Source organism: Micromys minutus (assembly GCF_963924665.1).
Source record: "Micromys minutus genome assembly, chromosome: 1".
In the NCBI taxonomy this organism is placed as follows: domain Eukaryota; kingdom Metazoa; phylum Chordata; class Mammalia; order Rodentia; family Muridae; genus Micromys; species Micromys minutus.
In genome coordinates, this window is record NC_137969.1 from 243,582,519 (window position 1) to 243,604,655 (window position 22,137).

A 22,137-nucleotide genomic window follows, 5' to 3' on the forward strand; every position below is an offset into this window, starting at 1 on the left:
TCCACGGGATCCGATACTCTCCTCTGGGCCTCTGAAGGCATCGGATACACGTGTGTTGTACAGACATACATGTAGGTGAAACATCCATACACATAAAATAAAATAAAAGTTTTAAAAAGAAAAGTAAAGAGAAGGCCTCTCTGGGACTGAGGGTAGGCGGGTTACACATAGGCAAGTGTAAAGTCAGGAGGCAGCCCGGGAGGATTCTGGATGGGAAGGGAACTTATCAGATAAAATCATAGCTGAAGTTCCCTAGAAACTGCTGTCCTCAGTGGAAAACACATTCCAGAAAGAACAGGGCATCATGTGGACAGGCTGGAGCTGTAGAGCTGTGTCAGATCTAGGATCACCCAGCAGGGGGCCTCTAGGCACACATGGGGCTTTTATTTAGCATCTGGGTATGCCTGTGAGCGGTCAGTTGAGGTGGGGTCTTATGCTGTATGAAAAGGAAAAAAGGGGAAAGCTGGCTTAGCACAAGCATCCATGGCCTTCTGCTTCCTGACTGGATGCACCCAGCTGCTTCACACCCCTGCTGCGTTGGCTTCTCTCCCACGATGGACAAAACACCTTCTCCCTTGAGTTACTCTTGTTGGGGTATTTTATCACACCACCAGGAAAAGAAACTAATACATTGAGATTAGTATCAGAAAGAAGTAAGGGTTGGACTCCAAAGATGGAGGAGGGGCAGGACAAGCGAGGAGGAAGCCAGCCTTCCTGGAATGCAAAGGGGACGGCCATGTTCACAGGAAACATGCAAGGGGTCTCGGGCGAAAGGGAACAGACTGAGCTCTCAGGCCAAAACCACAGTGGAAGCAGGGGCAGTGGCTGAGACGGTCTGGACCAGGGGGAATAAGGGGACTGCCAAGGACCGGGAGGCTCCTGGCTCCCTCCCACAATGTGGCAACACCTGGCTTACTGATCACATAATTTAACCACATGATTGAAATAGGAAGCTATATATGAGTGTTGAGTTATAATAATGAGACTGTGTTTCAAGTACCTGGGGAGAAATGATTGCAGACTCTCATTAGAGACTCCTGCTAGGCTGGGAGCCTCATAGGCCAGCCAGCCAAGGATGGATGTACTGAACAAGCGAGGCTTGTACCTGCTGAGGAAGACAACCCCAATACTGTACTTGTGTGCTCCAAACATACCCTGCTCACCACACTGTCCCCAGGTGACAAAGGCAGTATCCCAAACCATCCCTTCTTGGTCCAAGAGTCACACAGTACCTTGAGGTTCCCTCGGTCCAAGGCAGCGGTCAGATGCTTGCGCACTTCAGTCAGCTGGGGTCTGGGGCCCCGGGGACTGGCTCCCTGCCGCAGGGGCTTCTCCTTCAAGTGCTGCTCCAGTTTCGACTCCCCTAGGAGAAGTTCAGCCATATCATCTGGAACCAAGTGAGACAATCAATAGAATAAGAAATGGTCTGTGTGCTGGAAAGCCCCGAGGACCCCATGCCCCACACGCCCCAAGCTTCCAGGTTTTGGATGAGGCTCTTCTGGAACCTCAGACCCTAAGATTGGGTCTATCTGAGAGCCTGCTCCTTAGCAAGGAACATTCCAGTAGTGTTGGCTCAGTCATTCCTTTGCCTCATAGTTACTGACTTCAAGATGGCTACATATTAATTTGGTGATTTAAGTTCAGAAAGGAGAAAAGAAATTCTCCTATGATAGTAAGACATGTGATGATCTTAGGAAATACACACAACGTCCACTGTTATCTATTTCCAAGAGAAGAAAGGGCAGTGAAACCCCTTGCTCTGCCAAAGTCTATATCCATGAGTATTGACGGGGAGCCTGCAGGCGTATCTTTCTGGTCAGGTCTTCAGAGCTCTGTGACAGCAACATGAAAGAAGTCTATAAACCACACTATACAGCCCCACGTTTGAGGATAGCTCACAAAGTACATACACTCTGTAGAATAATTATGACCTCCATGCCTGTGGCTGGCTAATTTACATTAAAAAGAGTCGAGGAACAACTCTTTAGAACCCACATATCCAGACTGTTCTGGATGAACCCAGAACAACTCATACACCAGCCTGACTGTGGTGTGTTTGTCTGTGATAGACAGACACAGGAACACTAAAAATATACAGTCGGTTTGAAAAGGCCTAGAAGATCTACAAGGACTTTGCCAGGGTCTAGAAGACCTCAGTAGAGTCTAATGGTTAAAATAACCTTTGGGTTGATTTTTGGTCACTATTCTGGTCACAGAATGAAGAACAGCTTTGTCTCTACTGCATAAATTTACAATGAAAACAGTCACCATAGGGGATCCACTAAGATCTGGATGGTCAGCCCAGTACAGGCCAAGTGAACCTCGTTGTGCACCAGTCACATCTGCAGGAGCCACAAGCCTCAGCACTGCTCGGTGTCCTAAGGGGCCAGCTTCTCAGTGATGAGACTACAGTGTCCTGAGGAGCCAGCCAACTCTATGACACAGCACAAGAGTTCCTTAGAAGTTTGTAAAGTAAACAGCTTTCTTGTAACATGGGAAGTCAGGTGGCCTGCAGCAGCCTCCAGCGTCAGAAGAGAAGGAAGTGTCTGCAGAGGGCCCAGGGACACAGAGGGCAGAGGTACAGATGGCAACAGCTGAAACACCAGGAGGGGAGGGAAGAACAGGCAGCAGGGAACGCTGTTGTCACAGTGTTTTAGAGCCAGTGTGCACTTCACAAGGACAGCCTGTCTCCACCGAAGCTGGCTGCATTTCAAGTGGTCAGTAGCTACTTGTGGCTACTGGATGTCATAACGGGCAGATGTGACCACCGTGAAAGTATTTTCAATGTTCATCTCTATATATGTCTATGACTCCATAAAGATGCCTAAAATAATTACTAGCAAGGATGTTAGAGTAACAAAACGTGGAATTTATTTACATTTTTTTCTTCATAGCTTGAATTATGTACAGTGAACAGAAGCTCGAGCTTATTAGTTTGCTGTTAAACAAACCCGTGTCCGCTGTCCCGTGATCGATCCATTTACTAAGCTTCCAGTGTGGGATCATGAGGGTGTTAGTGCACATCAGGCTCAGCAGGGGTCAGTAGTTCTCACTTTGGGTTTTGTTTGTTTGTTTAGCTGTTTTTAAAACAGGGTCTTACTGCATAACCCTGGACCAAGCTAGTCTTCTCTGGAATTCACACTCACAAAGATCTGCCTGCCTCTGCCTCAAGAGTGCTAGGATTAAAGGTGTGCACTACCATGACTGGCCCAAAACGTTTTATATTACTTATAGAGGGTAAAATAGAACTTTCTTTTAAAAGCTACAAGTTTTGATAACAGGATATTTATTAACCATAATAATGATAAGTGATAAGATTATTGATCATCAATCAATGTCAACCCTTTTTTGTAACCTTTGTTTTTATGGTACTGAGAATCAAATTCTGAGCCTCAAGCTTGCTAACCAAGAGTTCTACCATTGAACTCCTGTATATTTTAAGGAGGGGGAAGAAAGAGAGAGTACAATGAGCCCTCAGTTTGATCTCAGCCTCAGTCCCCAGAGGCGCATTCTAAGAAAGCATCCTGTGCACCCACGCAGATGTCTCTTCTCACTGCTTTCCCACAGCCCCACCCATCTCGCTACAGGGCCTGAGGCAGAATTCTCAGACCTACAACAGCAGAAGAGGATCCAGCTACCTGTTCTCACCATTAGACCTCTGATAGCATCATTTCTCCATTTGTAAAATGGAAGCCACACCATAGGGAGAGAGCAGGGCCAGACTGGTGAACCCAGTGGAAGGGCACCAGGCTGAGAGAATGGGACGGCACACTCTGCAACAGAACCAAGGACAAAAAGGACAAAAAGGACAAAAAAAAAAAAAAAAAAAAAAGCAGAAAAGAGAGCAGGTAGGTTAGTGTCCTGATGTGTTAAAGAAGAAACAGGCTTCCACTGACAAGCATTTTCTGACTATACCCCACCAAGAGAGTTATGGTCTGACTTTAGTTTACCATGCAAACAAAACCGCTCCTTAATGTTTTTATTCTCTAGGTTCCCTTTTAATCTGCCAAGCAAATTATGTTTTCTTTGTTCTTTTAGGGGGAAAAAAAAAAAGAGGCGAGATTTCTGTCACTCATTCTCCCAGCCAGGATAACGGAGAATTAGTTAGCAAGAGCTCTTGCCAAAATATCTTTCAGAGATAAGACTTAGCCCTAATACTGGAGGGGTCCTGGGTGGCTGGACCCATGCTTCATGGACTCTGCCTGTACCTGTCAGGATCCCATGGGTTCCCAGTTCCCAATCTACCAGCAAGAAAAGATGCAGACATCATTAAACCGGAAGTATATGGCTGCATGCTGGGACAATGAGGCAAGAAGGAAAAAGGATCCCCAAGCCATGGGAATATTAATTTCAAATGGATTAAAGAATCAAGTAGAAAGGAGAGAGGATCAGACTTTCACTGCCCCAAGGGTGGAATTTCTCCCTCTGGCTTAGTCACAAAAACAACATAGAGAACTGTAACAGTCAGTGCAGAGATCCTGAGAGCCAACCAACAGACACAGAGCTGCCTTGCCTGCCCTTTGAACTCTGCCCACAAACACCTTAGATCTGAGAACCTTCCTGTTCCTGCAAGTCCTCCCCAGGCTCAGGGGAAGCACAGGCAAGGGCTGCAGCTGCACAGGGAGCAGCCACCTGCAGAGTCAGGCTTGCGGCTTGCTTCCAGGACAGAGAAACCCAAGCAGCACCAGGTGGAAGAAAGTCTCAGGTTTAGGCAGCCTGGGACCAGAATCCAGGCTCACTAGCTGTATGGGACTGAGGCATCACCTAAGCTCTCTGGCAATTTTAAGGACCACACAAGAAATGCAATGCATATAGCACACAGCAGGTGCTTAGCAACACTAGCTACTAGGACTGATCTTTTCTTTCATGAAGGACTACTATCCCAGAATAGTAACACTGGAGACTGAAAGCACTTTATAAGTCCTTGTGCACCCAGGGTCTGCAGGAGGAAAGAAATACTGGATACCACTGACTAACAGCCCAGCCATACCAGGTTCTTACTAAGCACAGGGCCATGTGCCAAGCAATTCCTAAAAGCATCATTAAGATATTGAGACTATCACCATTGCCACCTCACACAGGCAGGAGAGAGAAAGCAGCATGCCCAAGGCCACAGCCAGTTCATCCTGGAGCTGGGGTCCAAACCCAGGCAGTTCCTGACACCATCTCTCCAACACGTCAGGCACAAACCACCGGACTTGGGCATTGAGGTTCAGCCTCCACCCTGGGTCACTCAAGCCTAGGTGGTTTTGGAATCCCCTTCCTGCCCTGTCTGCTTGGACTCTTGGGAAATCAGAGTGAGGAGTGGGTGTGAAGGGCCTGAGTCAGGCTGGGTTGAAAGAGTATTCCAATAACTGAAACAGAACTAAAGCCTGAGGTAAGCCACCAGAAGGACCCTGGCAGAAAAGAGGGCAGACATTAGCTTCAGTGGACCCAGGGCCCTGGTTCAGCTCCAGACAGAAAGTCCTACAGCCAGTCCATGGTTCCGTGTCTCTGGTCCCCCAGGGAAGATAGGGAGGGCTGTATGTGACCCTTTGCCTTCTTCATAGCAGCTCCCAGTAGGATGAGCAGCTGGTATGCAGAGATCAGATACTGAGGAAGTGTCAGGTTTCTTCTGTTTTGTGGAGTCCTTGACACCAACACCAAAATCTCAACCTCTCAGTTCGTATGTCATTTAGCTCTATTCAAACCACGCCTGATGTGGCTGGCTGTGACTTGAGAGGGAAAAAGCAAGCCTCTATTCAAGAAGAGCTGGTTCTGCAGCGTCCGCTTTGTCACACAGGTAAGACAGCTGGGCTCTCTGCTTCTCCTGTGTCATGGTGATCTCACCCCTACTTATCTGCTTTTTTCCTGTGACAGGTAATGGCATTTTCAGTACCCGTGATTCCCCGAACTCCTAAGTGTTCTAATAAGATACTAACAAGTAGTATTGGCAGGAATATAAATTGGCAGGAGTGCCTCTGGAGGCAATTTAGCAATTTCTATACAGTAGTTTATAATTGTATCATCTGACTCAGGAATTCCAGGTAGAAACTTTTCCAGTAGATCTTTATATCTTTGAGCACAAATGCATAACAAAGAGACAATTTCCTATACACATCCCTGCCTGAAATGATAAAGGACAGAAAACAATACATATAGGGACTTGTCTGATAAATTTTGACATGTCCAATGCAACAGAAGGTATTCGTTAAACAAATTAAACAGATGGAATTATTTAAGCACATCTGTGTCACCTAAATATATGAATGCCCCCTGTCTTCAACAAACTCTCCAAGCCTGAGCAACAGGACAGTGTGAGCTGTGTTATACACAGAGGAGCAGAAAGGGGAGGACTCACTTCCTCTTCCATCTGGATATCTATGGCTATCAGTGGATTGCTTGGGCCTGTGTTGTTCTGGATTAGGCCAGGCTACTGGAGACCACAGGAAAGACAATGGCATTATCTAACCCACACTCCACACGTGAGAACCCATCCAAGAGCAGCAGGCACCAGGCCAAGCCCTGTGGCCACACTCTGTTGTAAGGCACTGTGTTTTGAGCCAGTTTGAGCCAATGATCTCAGAGACAGAGGGTTAAAAAAGCAAGATACAAAAGTGAGTGCATAGAAGGGCATTATTGTGTGGAAGGAGGAGGAGGCAGAGAGGGACAAGGAGGGAGGAGGAGAAGGAAGGAAGGAGGGGGAAGAAAGAGGAGAAAAGGGAAGAGGATCTGGAGGAGGAGGAATGGGGACTAGAAATGGCTCTGAGTAGAGCACTTGCCATGTAAGCCTAACATCCCAAGTTCAATTCCAGGGATCCATGGAAAGTTGGTAAAAGAAAGCCAACCCCACAAAGTTGTCCCTTTACCATCTATGGCACATGCATGTCCCTCCTCCCAATAAATAGCATTTAAATTATACATATGGACAGGCTGCTGTGAGCCACCCTGACAGAGCCCCGATATAGAGTCCCAACAGTGGCTGTATGGGCATAAGGCTGTGAGAAGACAGACAGTATGGGATGGACATTCATCTGTCACACAATATATCCCTCATTTACAGTGGGAAAACTCAGTAAGTTTTCAACTTCATAGTGGCGTAAAATAAAAACCAATACTCTAGTCCGTGAATATCTTTTCTTAGTTTATTATTAATATGGAAGAGACTCACTCAAAATGTTTGGGTGGCTTTCAGTCAACCATGTAAGCACATGTGTGCACCCAGGCTTTGTGCTGGATGACTTTTCTCTAACTGTAAGCTACGACTCTTGGCTCACTGAGTCCACTACATGTACTTTCAACTAACACTATTTTCAACTGTGATGACTAAATTTACTGTCAATGTCACTAAATTTAAAACCACTTAGGAGACACACCTCTGGAAATATGTATGAGGGCATTTAACAGAGGTGTGACACTACTTTAGCAGATTTAGCAGAGGAAGAAAGGCCTACCCTGAATGTGGGCAGCACCACCTTCCAGTCTGGGGTTCTAAACTGGATAATAAAAAGGGCAAGAGGAAATGGTCTGCAGAAGGGCAGCATTCATTCCTCTACAGCCTGACTCTCTCACATGTGAGCAAATGCCACAACCACAAGCCGCTCCTGCCACCAAGCCGCCCCACCATGGGGGACTGTACCTCCTTAGACTGTGAGCCAGAGTCTTTTACCTCATAAACTGATTCTTGTCAAGTATGTGGTTACAGCAATTAAAACAGTGACTAACAGAAGGGGTTTATCAGGACATAATACCATTGTTAGGGGGAAAGCACCCATATAGTCTTAAATTATTTGATTTTTACTACTATGTACATTCATTTGCCATACAAAACATCAACATTTTTCTATTTGTTTGTCTGTGCACATACACATGAAGGCAAAAGGACAATTTCTTGGACTTAGTTCTCCCTCTTCACCTTGTATGTCCTGGGAATAAAATCCAGATTATCAAGCCTGGCAACCAGTTAATTTAAACAGAGAAAAGGTGACTTGTGTTATAGTGTGCCCTGAATCTCGGGTGGCTGCTCTTGGCCATCCACAGAGGAGTTCACATGACTTCAGTTACTCTCTTAAGAGCCTAGTGGAAAGTAACACAGTTTCGACCATTCATTCCAGAGGAACCACCCCCTCTCCCTGGGCCATTAGCCTCTCTCACTCACATGGTCCATGCCCTCAGCATCCTCCTGAGGGCCCTGTCATTACTCTTTCTGACCTCTTTCTATCTATAGAATCCCAAAATGGTGGTTTGAATAAAAATGGCTCCCCATGGGCTACCAGGGAGTGGCACTATTAGGTGTGGTCTTGTTGAAAATATGTCACTAGGGGCAGGCTTTGAGATCTCAAATATTGAAGCCAAGTTTAGTGTGGCATTTACTTCCTGCTGCCTGCCCATCTGGAATTAGAACTCTCAGCTCCTTCTCCAGAATGTCTGCCTGCACACTGCCATGCTTCTTGCCATGATGACAATGGACTAGACCTCTGACACTGTCAGCCAGTCCCAATTAAATGCCTTCCTTTATAAGAGTTGCTGTGATCAGGGTGTCTCTTCAGAGCACTATAACACCGACTAGACAACAAGTACCCTTTAAGACACACTTCAGGACTCCTTAGGGCAGCTTTCCCCAGCTCCCCCAGCCAATCCTCACAGACCCGCACAGCCTCATGGCACCACCATTTAGCCAGGGCCTGCCAGTTCCCAACTGCTGCTATGACTGAGGGATGAAGTATCTACCCCCAGAGAGCTCACACCCCAGTTAGAGAAGACACATAAGTCAGAAAAGGCGCTACAGAATGCTAGGGTACAGGGAATTAAGTTGAGGTGATAGTTAGTGATTTGTGTCTTCCTCAGACTGAGTAGTTCCCCCAGGGAAAGACTCTCCAAAGAGAGGGCTCTTGAGTCTATGAAGAATGCAAAGACCTGTGGGAAGGACATTACAGACAGGGGAGGCATCTGGTGGTCTAGGGCCAGCGAGAAAGCTGTGCCATCGGACACGCTCAGTGCAAACATCTTGGAGGGTTGTGAGCAGTGGATGACGTGCTCTGACTTGAGTTTCTGAGAACCCCCTCCATCTGCCGCGTGGCAAGTGAACTCGGTGATAGGAGAGAACAGGGATAGATCATTCAGTACTCAGGTGAGAGGAGACAGCAACTCAGACAACAGTGAAGGAAGAAAGTCAGAACATAATCCACAGGCAAAACCAACCAGGCGTGCTCCTAGACTGTGCTAGGAATGTGACCCCAACAGTTCCATACCACAATCTCAGGAAGGTGTGAAAGCATTTGATGTGTCACAGGGGACTGCACATATGACAATGTGAAGGACTGGCGACGGAAGAATGATCCTGAATCCTGTGAGTGAGCACAGGCCAGGCATTCAGACCACGTGAGGCTGCGCTGTTCCCTCTAAAGGCAGAGGGAGGAGCCACACCACAAGCTACGAACCCAGGCAGAAGAGGGGCCACACCACCTGTGGAGCCCCAGAAGGATCGCTTGGTTAACCCTTGAGTTAACACTTGGAGGACCCTTGATTAAACACTGAAGCCCGAGTTCGGATAAAAGGACACACCTGCAGGATCATTTGTTACAGCAGCCACTGGAAGCCCTCTGACACATGGACTATGAAAGAGGACAGAGTGGGATTTAAGCCAAATCTACTGCAAGACCTCACGGTGGGCAGTGGTGCCACCGCACCATTTACAGATGTAGAAGTATGAAGCCAATTTCAACCTGCAATGACATTCGGTTTCCAAGTCCAGATCAAAGCTAAAAGAGACTGAGGGGAAAAGAGGGAAGAAAAATCAGGGCATGTCTGCTACAGAAATCAAAATGAGACCTGTGGAAAAAGCATTCTGGGGAGGAGAAATCTCAGCAGGCACCCAGCAGGTGTGGTCTAGGGCTTCTGGCAAGTAGCCAAGTGAATGACAAAGGCTGAGACATTCCGTGAGGTAAGTTTGCAAGCTTGGTCCTTACACTAAACAATATGGCGGCAAGACCACAGCGAGACCTTGACTACAGGGGTAGTCCTTGTGGAACTAGAGGGCACTGAGGCAGTCCAAACTGTAAGGAGGCAAGTCACTGCTGGAAAACAGCAGAGACAGGGGCGCTGACTGCACTGCCGCAGCTAACACTAACAGTGCCTTGAGAGGAAAGCGAGGCACCTGTGGACTGAGGGCACAAGCAGAGAGGTAGGGAGAACGGCTGTTGTCTTTGAAGGAGCTGAAGTCCACAGCAGTGGCAGGAGGGAAGGAAGGCTGGAAGACTTCATGGTAGCACCGCAGGGAGCTGCCCAAAGTATGAGGCAAGGTCAGGAGGTGAGAGAGAAGTCTGTGCTGGAAGGTGAGAGCATACCCCACAGCAGAGCAATGTGCCTGTCTCCCACGGCCAGCACACGGCAGCAAGCCTTGCCTGGACAGGCAGAGGGATCAGACCAGAAGCATTAAGTAGCAAAGAAGAAGGTGCGCACCTCTGCTACAAAATAGGGACTTGCTGTCTATTCCCAGTTATAAAATGTCAGAGGGATCGTATCATGTGACTTTTCCCGCAGCGTGACACCAGTGCCTAGCACACAGTAGGTGCTTAGGAAGTACTTCTGAAATCAGTTGATACATATGACTCCCCTCCTTGGACAGGAATCAACCAAGTACACTGGTCTCAGGAGACTCTTCCCCAAATCTTTCCCACACACTGGCCATTATTGTTGACCAATATCCAGACCTTCCTGTTCCTTCCACAGGACAACCCCAGCTGCCTTGTCTAATCTGTGACCTAGTTCACAGTATGAGAACTAGGACTGGAGCTCGTGACTGAAAGCAAGGATGGCAAAAGTCAAAGATAATGGGGCCCAGAAGACGCTGGCATAAATGATCCTCTAAGGAAATCCTGACAAAGTCCAGGCCCCATGCCAAAACCTCCTCCTTACTACACACAGCACAGAAATGGGAGAAAACAGGAGTAAAGAAAGCAACTTGGAGAAAGAATAGATCATACTCTCAGCTCTACACTCACATACATGTATATACGCTCAGTTACACATGCACACACATGCACACACTCAGACACTTACACACATAAACATCTCAGTTCTATATACATATACATGTGCACACACTTGATTATATAGTCATACACATGGACACACTCATACCCTCAGACTCATACACACTCATACACACACTTACAGTCACTCCTACATGCATACACACATACTCTCACACTTAGTTATTCACACCCACACATATTCATGGTCATAATCTCTTATACACTCACCCCATACTTACTCATACTTACTTTCTGACATACACTCTCATACACATGCTCACACACACACACACACACACACACACACACACACACACACATTTGCTATCGTAATCTGCTATATATTCACCCCATACTCGCTCATATTTGCTTTCTAATACACATAGTCACATACCACATGATTGTGAACACATACTTCCTCTGGAGAAATCTTGCCCAAGAAAAGAAAGATAGCCTGTAAGTCAGTTGCCTAGGGCTGATCTAGCCTGTCTCCAGAGCTCTCAGGACAGGAAGCAACCACAGGCCAGAGGATGTTATCAGGCTAGCTCAGAGTCTAGGAAATGACTTCTCAGGAAGCCAGCTCCACATACACAAGTCAGACCCACCCAGAGAGTTGACAGGATCTCCCAGAGGAGTCAAAGCCCATGTCAGCTCTGTCCTCAAGGAACATGGCCTGTGAGGAGACGGGGACTCTGAGTCCTGGCACAAGAAACACTTATTTATAGGGAGGAACTGTGATAAGGCTGGGCCTGATAAAGTCTCCTTTCGAGTAAGACATCGGTGCCAGGACAATGGGCAGAGGCAGGCAGGGATTCCATATGAAGCAAGCTGCATGGACCCAATTGGGTCTCAGAGACCTAATTCCCACTCTTCTGGGCCCAAGACTCAGTGGAGTCAACTCCTTCGGCCTGGGCCAGGGAGGAGAAGTTGCAGTTGCAACAGGTCATGGGTTGGCATTCCCTGCAGGATGCTCTTGTCAACTGGCCACCCCCGGGCACTAGGGAGCTTGAGCAAAAGCCCTTGGATCCACAAGAGCCAGTGAGGAGCAGCACCTCCAGGGAGCTAGGCCTCCAGGATAGAGTAACAAGTCTGAAGACATGCAGAACTTAGAGATAAAGAGGGCAGCAGAAGGGACCCAGAGCTACCTCTGTGACCTGGGAAAGACTCCTTGTATACCCACAAGAGCCCTGAAAAGGGCTTGGGTGTTAATCATCCCTAACAGTATCCACCAGCCAGGATATACACAGAGTCCCGGGCAAGCAAGCCAGGGAAATCACCCAAAACAAAAAGTCCTACATTTGGACCAGGTCTCAGACTCCCTCCTATGGGCTGCCATGGCCCTCATCCCACTACCGCATTCAGCCCTGACCTGAGCAGCATCTACTCTATCTCCATACTCTAAGTCTAGACACAAGAGTAGGTCTCAGTAGTCACTCCATGGCCTCCGGGCCATGGGTGGTCCTCAGCAGAGATTCAGTGTTTCAAGAGTAAATGAGTCTGTAAACTCCTCAAGGGTTGCTTGTTCATTAACTGCACCACTGTGTACCTGACACTGTTATTAGGGCTTAAGGTACATAAATCATTAACTGTGTACCTGGTGTGTACCTGGCACCAGTGCTTGGGATATGACAAAAGGTCCAGCTCCAGGACCTGACAGTCTAGTGGTAGCATTTATCTGCATTCCCATTACATATACAACTCCAACACCCTATGCTGGTGTCGAAGTGTTGACTGAATGGCTGGAAGAGGAGGGCTGTGGAGTCTGCCAGCTTGGGTAAGAGCCCTAGTTCTGGGAGCCAGCTGAACATCTGTCCTTAGCTTTGGGCCTCTGTCACATGTAGCACCACACGAAACCCCTGCTCACATTTGCTGCCACTGCTGCTACTGTCCTCATACTTCCTGCTCCCTAGGTCCCTTGAAAGATCCAGACACCTGAACCCCCCCTGAGAATGTGAGAATGGTGTCCCCCTAGACGCCTATGAAGGACTGGGAGGTATGTCTCTGGGTGGTCAGGCCCAGTGTCCCTCTCTCTGCCTGCTGCCCGCAGGTCAGGATGCAAAGCTCTCAGCTACTGCTCCAGCGCCGTGCCGGCCATGATGATGAACCCAGCCTCTGAAACTGCAGGCACGCACCCAGTTAAGTGCTTTCTCTGATAAGAGATGCCTTGACTAAGACACTAAGGCACCTTCCTTCCCCAGACCAGGTTCCTCAGTCACCTGCCGGCTACTTCTGCTCCTCACACCTGAAGATCAAGGCACAGCATGCCTCCGCTGACACCAGACAGGGAGATGCCACTGCTGTCCCTGCACCAGAGCTCCTTCCCCTTGGTAAAACGAGTCACCCACCAACAGCTGCCCTGCTTGCCAGGTCTGGCAAGTAAACCTCTGGGGTAGGTTGTTTGTTAATTGTGCACCGTGTAACTGATAATATACTTGGGGCTTTCCATGCTAAACATGCAGACGTTGTCCAGTAGGGTAATGTCCTTTGGATGTGCACTGTTCCCACAGGCTCATGTGTTTAAACATTTGGTCTCAGCTAGTAGAAATGTTTGGGAAGGTTGTGAGACCTTTAGGAGGTGGAGCCTTAATATAGAAAGTAGGTCACTGAGGGGAGGCCCTGACCAACTTCTTGCTCACTCTCAGCTTCCTGAGTGCTCATGCTGTGTGAAGAGCTGTCTCCTGCTCCAGCCACCATGCCTTCTCCAGCATTGTGGGCTGCACCTCAACTGTGAGCCAAAAACAAATGTTTTGTCCCTTAAGTTGCTTTTGTTGAAGCAGAAAAGCATCTAAGGCAGCTTGTCAGGTCCTACCATCACCCTGCTCAAAATCTTCCAGCTGGATGTGCCCGGCCTACCCATGCCACCTATGCCCAACCTGGCCTCAGCTCTCAGCAATCCAACCACTGTCCCCCAGACTGCAGGGTCTCAGTTCGCACTACCTAAACAATCATTCTCACACCCTATAGTCCGGATACCTGGCACAGGGCTTAAGAGCTGGCCCAGTAGTTAAGACCACTTGTTGCTCTTGCAGTGGACCTGGATTCAATTCCCAGCACCCCAATAGCAGCTCACAACTGTTTCTAACTCAAATCTCCGGGGGTCCAAAGATTACTTCTCACCTTTACAGGCACCAGGCACACATGTGGTGTACATACATACATACATACATACATACATACATACATGCAGTCAACACACCATACACATAAAACAATAAAATAAATAAACCCCTCCTTTTTTAAGAAAGAGGTGCAGAAATCTGAGCCCTTACCCTGACCTGTAAAGTTGCTGGGGTGACCACTCATCCTAATTTTCTAATGTCCCTCTACCGCCATGGTTCTGCTTTGTCTACCATGGTGCTTTGCATACAGTAAGTGCTCATTAAGTACTATGATTTCGAAGCAAGGGGCTAGCAACTGACAGTACAAGCCACAAAGTTCTGCTTAAAAACTGCAGTCTGAGCCTTAGCCAAAAAGATTGCTGCGTGTCAAGAGAGTCCTCCAGGACCTGTCCAGAGCCGGTCCTCACTCCTTCCACCCCATGAGGCTCAGTACCCTTGGCACCACCTGGGGGCATGCTAACAATGCAGACTGCCCCAAGACTTGCTGCACAGAATCTCCAGGAGTGGAGCTTGGTAACCTCCACTCTAAAGGAGCTGTCTCAGTGGTTCTTTAAGCCAACTAGTCACAAGGGAGCTAGACCCCATCTCAGTGAGCTTCTCTGGGCCTTTGTCTACTCATCTCTGAATGAGAAGTATTATAACCCTTGGCCTCACTTGGTTGCGAGGGCAATTACCAAGAATTCATGTAGACCTTCACACCCAGCATCTGACACAGAGAAGAAGCCTAAAAACTGCTGTCCAGTCTCTTTCCCTCCTGACACGATTTTAACAGCTGCAATTCAGGAAAACTGGCTGTAGAGGCCCACGTGAGGACCTTGGTGGGCGGGGCATTGGTGGGCGGGGCATTGGTGGACGGGGCAGTATATGAAGATGCTGGCTCTAGGCCTGGTGGACCTCTAAAATAATCCAAAAGATCTGCTCTGCATGGTTCTGGCACCGTCTCCTCTGGCACACCTAAGCAGGGATAGGCAAGCCCTGGTTGGCAGGCATGTGACTCCTGCATTAGGTTGTTTGGTGGCTCTCCTTTATATTTTCCATGGCACTGTTTATCCTTGTCCTGGTGGTTGAGGGGGATGGTTTTGGAAGGCATATGAAAACCTCCTTCTTCTTCCCGGGCTTCTCAATGGGAACACCAGCTTTCACACACATCAGCTGCCTGCAACACCCCACCGTCTGCCAAGCATGAGGTCACCCAGAGGGAGAGGACTCTTGCTATGTGAGGCCAATAGAAATGAAGAGCAAAGGCTACTCCCAAGTGCCCAGACCAAGCTGGCCAGGCAGCCCTAGGGCAGGGGGGAGGGAGACTTGTTGAAATGCCTTCAGCAGTAAGTAGTCAGCAAGCATCTGGCTCAGTGTGAGCAAAGCAGGAACGCATTATTTCACACAACAGGAAGCCCAGGAAGAGCTGCTCCAGGCACTAGCCAACACCTCAGCAGCCCCGCATTTCTTGTCTTTATGCTGCCGTCCTCCACAGCCTGGCCATACACAGCGGCCAAGAACCAGCATGGGTTCAAGACAGCGGCAGCTCCAGGACTCAAAGGCATGGGCAGCTTTTTCCAGGCAAGAGAAGTGCTTCTTCTTCCCTTACAAGCATGTACAGAGGATCTTCAGCAAGAGGAAATCTTTCCCAGAAGCCCTTGCATCAAGTAAATGCCCACTACTGTTCTGCCGACTAGAGCAGGCATGTGCTTACACCTCAGCCAATCACTGGGTAGCAAAACCTCAGAAGCAATTTGATTTGAGGCTGGAATCACAAACCAGGGCCCAACCACAGCATCACAGTCAGCACGGGGAAAGGCTGGCAGCCAAAGGAGAATGGAAAGGAAGGTGGGGAACCCCTAACTTACAAGGCAAGACAGCCTCAGCCTTCCTCTCTGCGGTCTGCCCTACTTGCTCAGAGAACTAGATGCATAAGTCCATGCATGGGTCAAAGCAACACAACACTCCACCAGTGAGCTGTGAGCCCAACTCACAATCTGAGTCCACAAAGACAATGGCCCTCAGCCCTAGAAGTTAGCCACTTGGTGAGGAAACAAGAACAGTGGTGTGGAAAGAGAAAGAGCCTTGCACAGGGATCGGGAGAGGGAACAGCACCATCAGCAAGATAAAATGGCTGGTCCATGGTAACATTTTCTCTGACCGGGCACTGAACTAAGCACTATTGGATTGTCTTACAAGTCTGACACTCCTAGGTTACAGCACATTAGCAGTAATTTCTGAAATCGAGAACTCTAAAAATCAAGGTTGTTATTTATTTAGTGTGTTTTTGTGTACACGTGCACACACACTTGCCCACGTGGATGTCCTCGTCCACGCATGTGCATCTGGAGGCACAGGCTGACATGAGGGATTCCATAATCACTCTTCATAAAGGTTCTTACTACACATAGAGCTCATCTTTTTGGCTAGACTGGTGAGCCAGCAAAACCTAGAATCAACCTGCCTCTGCTCCCAGGACGGGGGAGGGGGTGGTTCCTGATGCATGCTGCCACACCCATCTTTGATTGGGTATTAGGGGCTGGACATTTTCCCACTGAGCCATCTCCCCTGGCCCCCACAGTTGTGTTTCACTGTTACTCATTTGAGTAAGAGGACTTGAGATGACCTGAGATGACCTGGCATCTGCTCACAGCGTCCTCGTCCCTTTGCAATCACTATTCATACAGTCTGCTCCCCGGCCCAGGCCCAACTCAGAGTGCCACACAATGCTCAGGATATATACTGTATTCTAAAATAGCCCTCATTTAGAAATGCATCTGACTTCAAGGGATACTTCAAGGGACTCTTCATGTGCCGCTGCTTTACCCTGGAGTTTCGAAAGGTCCTCTCACACGAGTCAAGCAACTGATCTTTAGGGCTAGGGCTCCAGCCCACTCTGCTTGCTTCTCCTGCCTATGCATCACAGAAGACACTTCCTTCTCTGCCCCTTCATATGAAGAAGTTAGACTTGATTCAAGGATTTCAATGGCTTTGTTTTCTAAACACATGAGCTCTTCCTTCAACGGAACCCTTAGGGAAAGTTCAGTGGCTCCAGTAAACAAGGCCTGCCCCATCCCCAAGAGAGGCTCCCCAACAACACAGTTTGAAAATATGGCATCTGACATGATCGCTAAGGTCTTACACGGTCCAGATTGTGATGGCTGCACTTTCTGTGAAGGAAGGGCAGCTAGGAGGAACTTGGACCAGGCCCTGACAGATGGGTCGTCTGACCTTCAGTGGAGATTCCATGGAGACTGTGAGCAGAAGAGGAACCGTAAGTCAGCAGCCGGGAACCAACCCAGCCCTGGGATGAGGGACACTGCTCCCAGGTGACAGGCGGATGTGCTCCAAGAATTGCTGGACCAAGACAATAAAGGTCAGGAATCCCTCTTGTCGCCAGCTCAGAGCCTCCGAGTTCCTCCAGGCATTAGACCACAGGGAGAGCAAGGTGGTCCCAGCCCCAGTGTCAGCCACAGGAAACCAAGGAACCATAAGTACTAAAGCCTAGCTTAGTGCCAGCCATCCAAAAGTAAGAACACATTCTGTACCACAAAGCATGAGCTTCAAGGGACAAGACAACATGTCTAAAAGCAGGATGCTGGCCTGGAAGCACAGCTGGAGGGTCACAGGAGGCCTTGCTGACCTGGAGGCAGTTTGACTCCCCGAGGCTTGTTGGGTGCCCCAGGAATGTCCTAAGAGGTCAGTCCTAAACAGCAAGGCCACTTTCTCATAGCAGAAACTCAGATAAAATGCAACCTTTCCCATGAAGCCCTCCTGACCACAGGCAAACCAAGAACCTCTCTCATACCAATAGATTTTGGGGCCAAACTCTAGACCACCCCCACTCCCCCTGCAAAAGGACCGTTTCCTTACAACCCATCACCACCAGTTGGTTAAAATACCTTACCTTGAAGTCTCACTAAATCAGGTAGGCTGAGATCCCTAATAAGAGAACTACCATTGCGGGGGTGGGGTGGGGGGGTCATGACTCCAAGTGAGCTCAGGTGTAGTTGCCTGAGGTGATGAACTGGCTGGACAGTCAAAGAGAAGCTTCATGACCTTGCAGAGGTTGCCTGAGACTCATGAATGTCTAGCTCTTGCCACGGTGGTGTATCAGGCCTCCATCAAGCACCAGCTCAGACACACCTTTTCCATGACTCTTACACTATTTCTCCAGCCAGGTCAACAGCCAGGGCCACAGGAAGCCACTGGGAAGAAGGAACACTCTTTCACCATGTACTGAGGTTTATAGGAATCAATGCCACCTTAAAGGAGCAGATGGTATCATATCAATGGAAGGCAGGCTTAGGGAGGTTACTCAGTCAGTTCCAAGGACAGTCTGGGTATTACCCCAGGTGCATTACACTTCGAAGAATACAGTGAACCCTGCCATTAAAAACCTGAAGAGTGACATTCTGGGAAGTCAGAACAATAGAAATGTTCTTCAGAATCCCGTGTAGGCCAACCAGAAGTTGATGTATAACTAATTCTCCTAGGACCCTGCTGCTCCTCAACCTTAGTTGGTCATCCCAGGCTTCCCTGTGCCCAATACCTTGTCCTTGCTGATATGCAAATTGTTCAGGGGGAGTGGGCTAAGAAACACACTCCTCACGGTCTAGGTAATGCTTAAACAGGGAGCAAGAGCCTAGACTTTGGTAGAGATTTCCCCACTGCTCTTATTTAAGAGATTATCCTCTTGCTAGAGCCAGCTGGTACAGAGCCAGCCATTACAACCAGGGTTTGATTTTTTTTTTTTTAAGACAGTGTGAAATGAAGGACTGGAGATGTATGTAGCTCATGGAACAGGTATTATAAATCCTATCTTACCAACTGGAAGACAGGCTCAAGAGAGGTTGACCAGTTGGTTCAATGTCACTTGGCCAGCTCTCTGAATATTGGGAGAATGTTTGCCTACCAATGTACAAGGCCCTGAGTCCCATCCTTAGTACAGCATACTAATGCCTGTAATCTCAGCACTCTTAGATGTGGAGGCAAGGTAGCAGGAGTTCAAGGTCATCCTCAGCTACACAGTGAGTTTGAAGCAAGGCCAGCTTGGGATACATTAAACTGTCTAAAGAGAAACTGTTTTTAAAACAATGGCTGAGATGTTACACACGGGGGGGGGGGGGGGGGTAGAAGTCAGACTGCTGGGCAGGTTTCCTTCTAACCTGGCATCTGATCTTCCCTAACTCACCCATCTCTTGACAAAATTTCTGGCTCCTTTATCTCCAGGGTCAGGATGGGGCTTTGACTCTCAGTGTCCACAGCTTAGAGTCCCTAGTGGGGACCCAGCACATCTGGCCCTGAAGGAGCTAGCTGCCCCTGCTAAGTAGAAGCAGAGAACCAGCAATTGTTGCTCTTACACACCCCTGGCTCCTATCTCAAGTATAGAAATGCCAAAGCCACAACAGTAGTCTATAAGGCCCACATGTTCTGTCTCCACCGGGTCCCCTGTCCTGAAGTCCCCTTTCTAGAACTCACTCCTTTAGCTTCTCTGGCTTTATCTCCCATTCCACATCCCAGTAGGACTCCCCAAGCCATAGGTGCCACCCTAGTTTACTATTAAAAATCGGCAGTCCCTGCAACTCCCCACCCAACTTTCCCTTCACTCTCTGAGCACTGACCAGCGCCACATTCTGCTTGTTATGCAGCGATCACACCGTCTGCCTCCCCAGCCCTTCCCCACCAAAAGGGGCTTCATAGAGCTGGGTAGAGCATCATTTTTGCCTGTGTTCACTAGTATAGCCTCCTGTAACTCACAGTGGGTATTCAATATTTGAGGAATTGATGGCATGGATGAGTAAAGAAAGAATAAAGAACGGTTTGCTGCCAAGGTGTCAGCCTCTGTGGCTATTGATAGGAGTCTTCGGAAACTTTAATCTTTTTTTTTCTTGACACAGGGTCTCCTACAGCCCCATGGACCTCAAACTGATTAATTAACTAAAGGTGACCTTGGACTCTCACCCCACTTTCTGAGTGTTGGGTACAGATATAGCACACCACACCACGTCCAGTTTGCATGCACTGCTAGGAATCAAACCCAAACCTTTCTAATTCGTTGTATATTTTGAGGCAGTCGCACTATGTAGCTTTCACGGTGGAACTCCCAGAGACCTGCCTGCCTCTGCCTCTGCCTCTGGAGCTGAGATTAGATGTGTATCACCAACTTTATAATTCCTGCAAGGAACTTCTCTAGAAGCAAACAAGACCCCCATGGTCTCACTCTGTGGCCCTGACTGGGCTGTCTCTAGTAAGACAGGATTACAGGTGTGTCTTGCCGGAAGGTCACAGAGGCAGGGGGAGGGGCAGCTGCAGATGCAGATTCAGGTCCCTGGGTACTGGCAGCAAGAACTGCATGCTCTTGGCGGCCTGCAGCTGTCTTCAGAAAGGCTTAGTAGGGCAAGCTTGACATTAACTAGTTTCCTAACTTTAAGCAGCAACGGTTTAAGTTAAGCGGTGTGCCTAATACTTGTGCTAGCAAACCCACAGGGAGTGAAGGGTGAAGGCTGGGCAGGGCCCCCAATGCCAAGAAGAGGTCCCACTACCATCAGCCAGGGGAAGAAACCTCAAAGGTTTCGCTGCACCTGCAGAAAATACACACTGTTCTGGGTTTGTCTGACTTTTCTCTGCTTTCTTTTTGCCCTTCTGAGCAGCCTCTTTGACCTTTTCAAGTCTAGATGACCTTTCCCCATCAATGGCTGTTGCTCACCACTGTGAGGCTCTGGGAGAAAAACTATCTCCCGTGAATTGTCCAAAGCTAACTCAGACTCAGACCACACAGTGTTCTGCTCATCACCACCAACCTGCCCCACCCCACATCCTATTCAGAGCTGCAGACAAGGCCACAGGCTCCGGAAAGAAAGGCGAGTTCAGAGAAGCCTTGAAAATGGGCTCAGGAATTTAAAAAAAACAGGGTCCGTGCACCCTCTCATTTCAGGGGCCACAGCAGCTTGAGCCCGGCTCTCCTTCCTTTCTGACCACTATTCTCAACCACACGGATGCGTCTGTTTCCTTTAAACAGCGTCTTGCTGACTAGCTTCCATGTTTGTTTCTCTCAGAGGAAGTAAATGTACAAGAGCACCTGGCCCAGGTGGGCATTTCACTCGATGTGAAGCGAGAGCAGACAGCAGGCAGCAGGCAGAGACCGGAGGATGCTCAAAACCACACCAAAAGCTAACATCCACCTGCACAGGAGGGATGGAAGTGACAACAAGGGACTGGGGAATGTGACTTCAGCAGGAAAAGGGGAAATGCAGGAAAGGAGAAGCCACAAAAAGCAGGCAAGGTCAGATTGCCTTTGGGGTCCTGAGGACTCATCACCTTTCCCTCAAATGCTAACTTAACAAAGACAAATCACTACTTTCCAGACACCTACCCAAAGCAAGATACTATGGTTGACAGTATGCGAAACCAAAATCTGGTCCTCTCTGCATGATGACATTTGCCTATGGTCCTAAACTTGGGAGGCTAGGCGGGAGGCAGGAGACTTTGAGGGTAGCCTAAGCTATATGTCAAGTTTGAGAGACACGTAGAGAGACCAACTTTAAAGAGGCTAAGTGATTTTCCCTGTCCTTTTCTGGATGGTGTGGTATGAATGTTGAAAATAGTCCACATGTCCTTCCTTGAATGAGCAGTGACAGTCCTTCATTCATTCTCTCTGTGATTTGTCCCACACCTGCCCAGACAGCCCTGGGAAGCCAGAGGTGAAGGAGCACAAAATCCTCTGCCCTCTCACCAGGCTCCAGGTGCCCGCCCGTGGTTTTGGCGCGTACTAAAAGACTAGCAAATATTAACCATACTTGCTTCCAAAACAAATAAGGCCACGTGGAGTCTCGCTCTGGAATGTGATTTTGGCTGCAATTTTGGTTTGATGGGTTGGAAGAACCAATTCAGCAAATGGGGTCACTGGCCAAGTCCAGCCACCAGGTTTCCCAACTCAGATCCCGGTTCCTGGGTGCACCAGGCCCCTCATCCAATCAGCTCCAATTCCCTCATTGTTAATCACATTCTAACCTCTCTGCCCA

General features: G+C 48.5%; 1 protein-coding gene across 5 annotated transcripts in view; it reads right to left on the reverse strand.

Moving 5' to 3' along the window:
- The window catches only part of TTC7B (tetratricopeptide repeat domain 7B), a 200,357-nt gene that overhangs the window by 177,390 nt on the left and 830 nt on the right, over positions 1 to 22,137 (reverse strand). For 4 of the 5 annotated variants that reach the window (XM_080915923.1, XM_080915922.1, XM_080915921.1 and 1 more), the window contains exon 2: positions 1,233 to 1,387. In XM_080915923.1, the coding sequence (XP_080772049.1) occupies positions 1,233 to 1,387 (155 nt within the window). Of the gene's footprint in view, positions 1 to 1,232; positions 1,388 to 22,137 lie in introns of those variants that run through there. The other variant, XM_080915924.1, reaches the window with a different exon arrangement.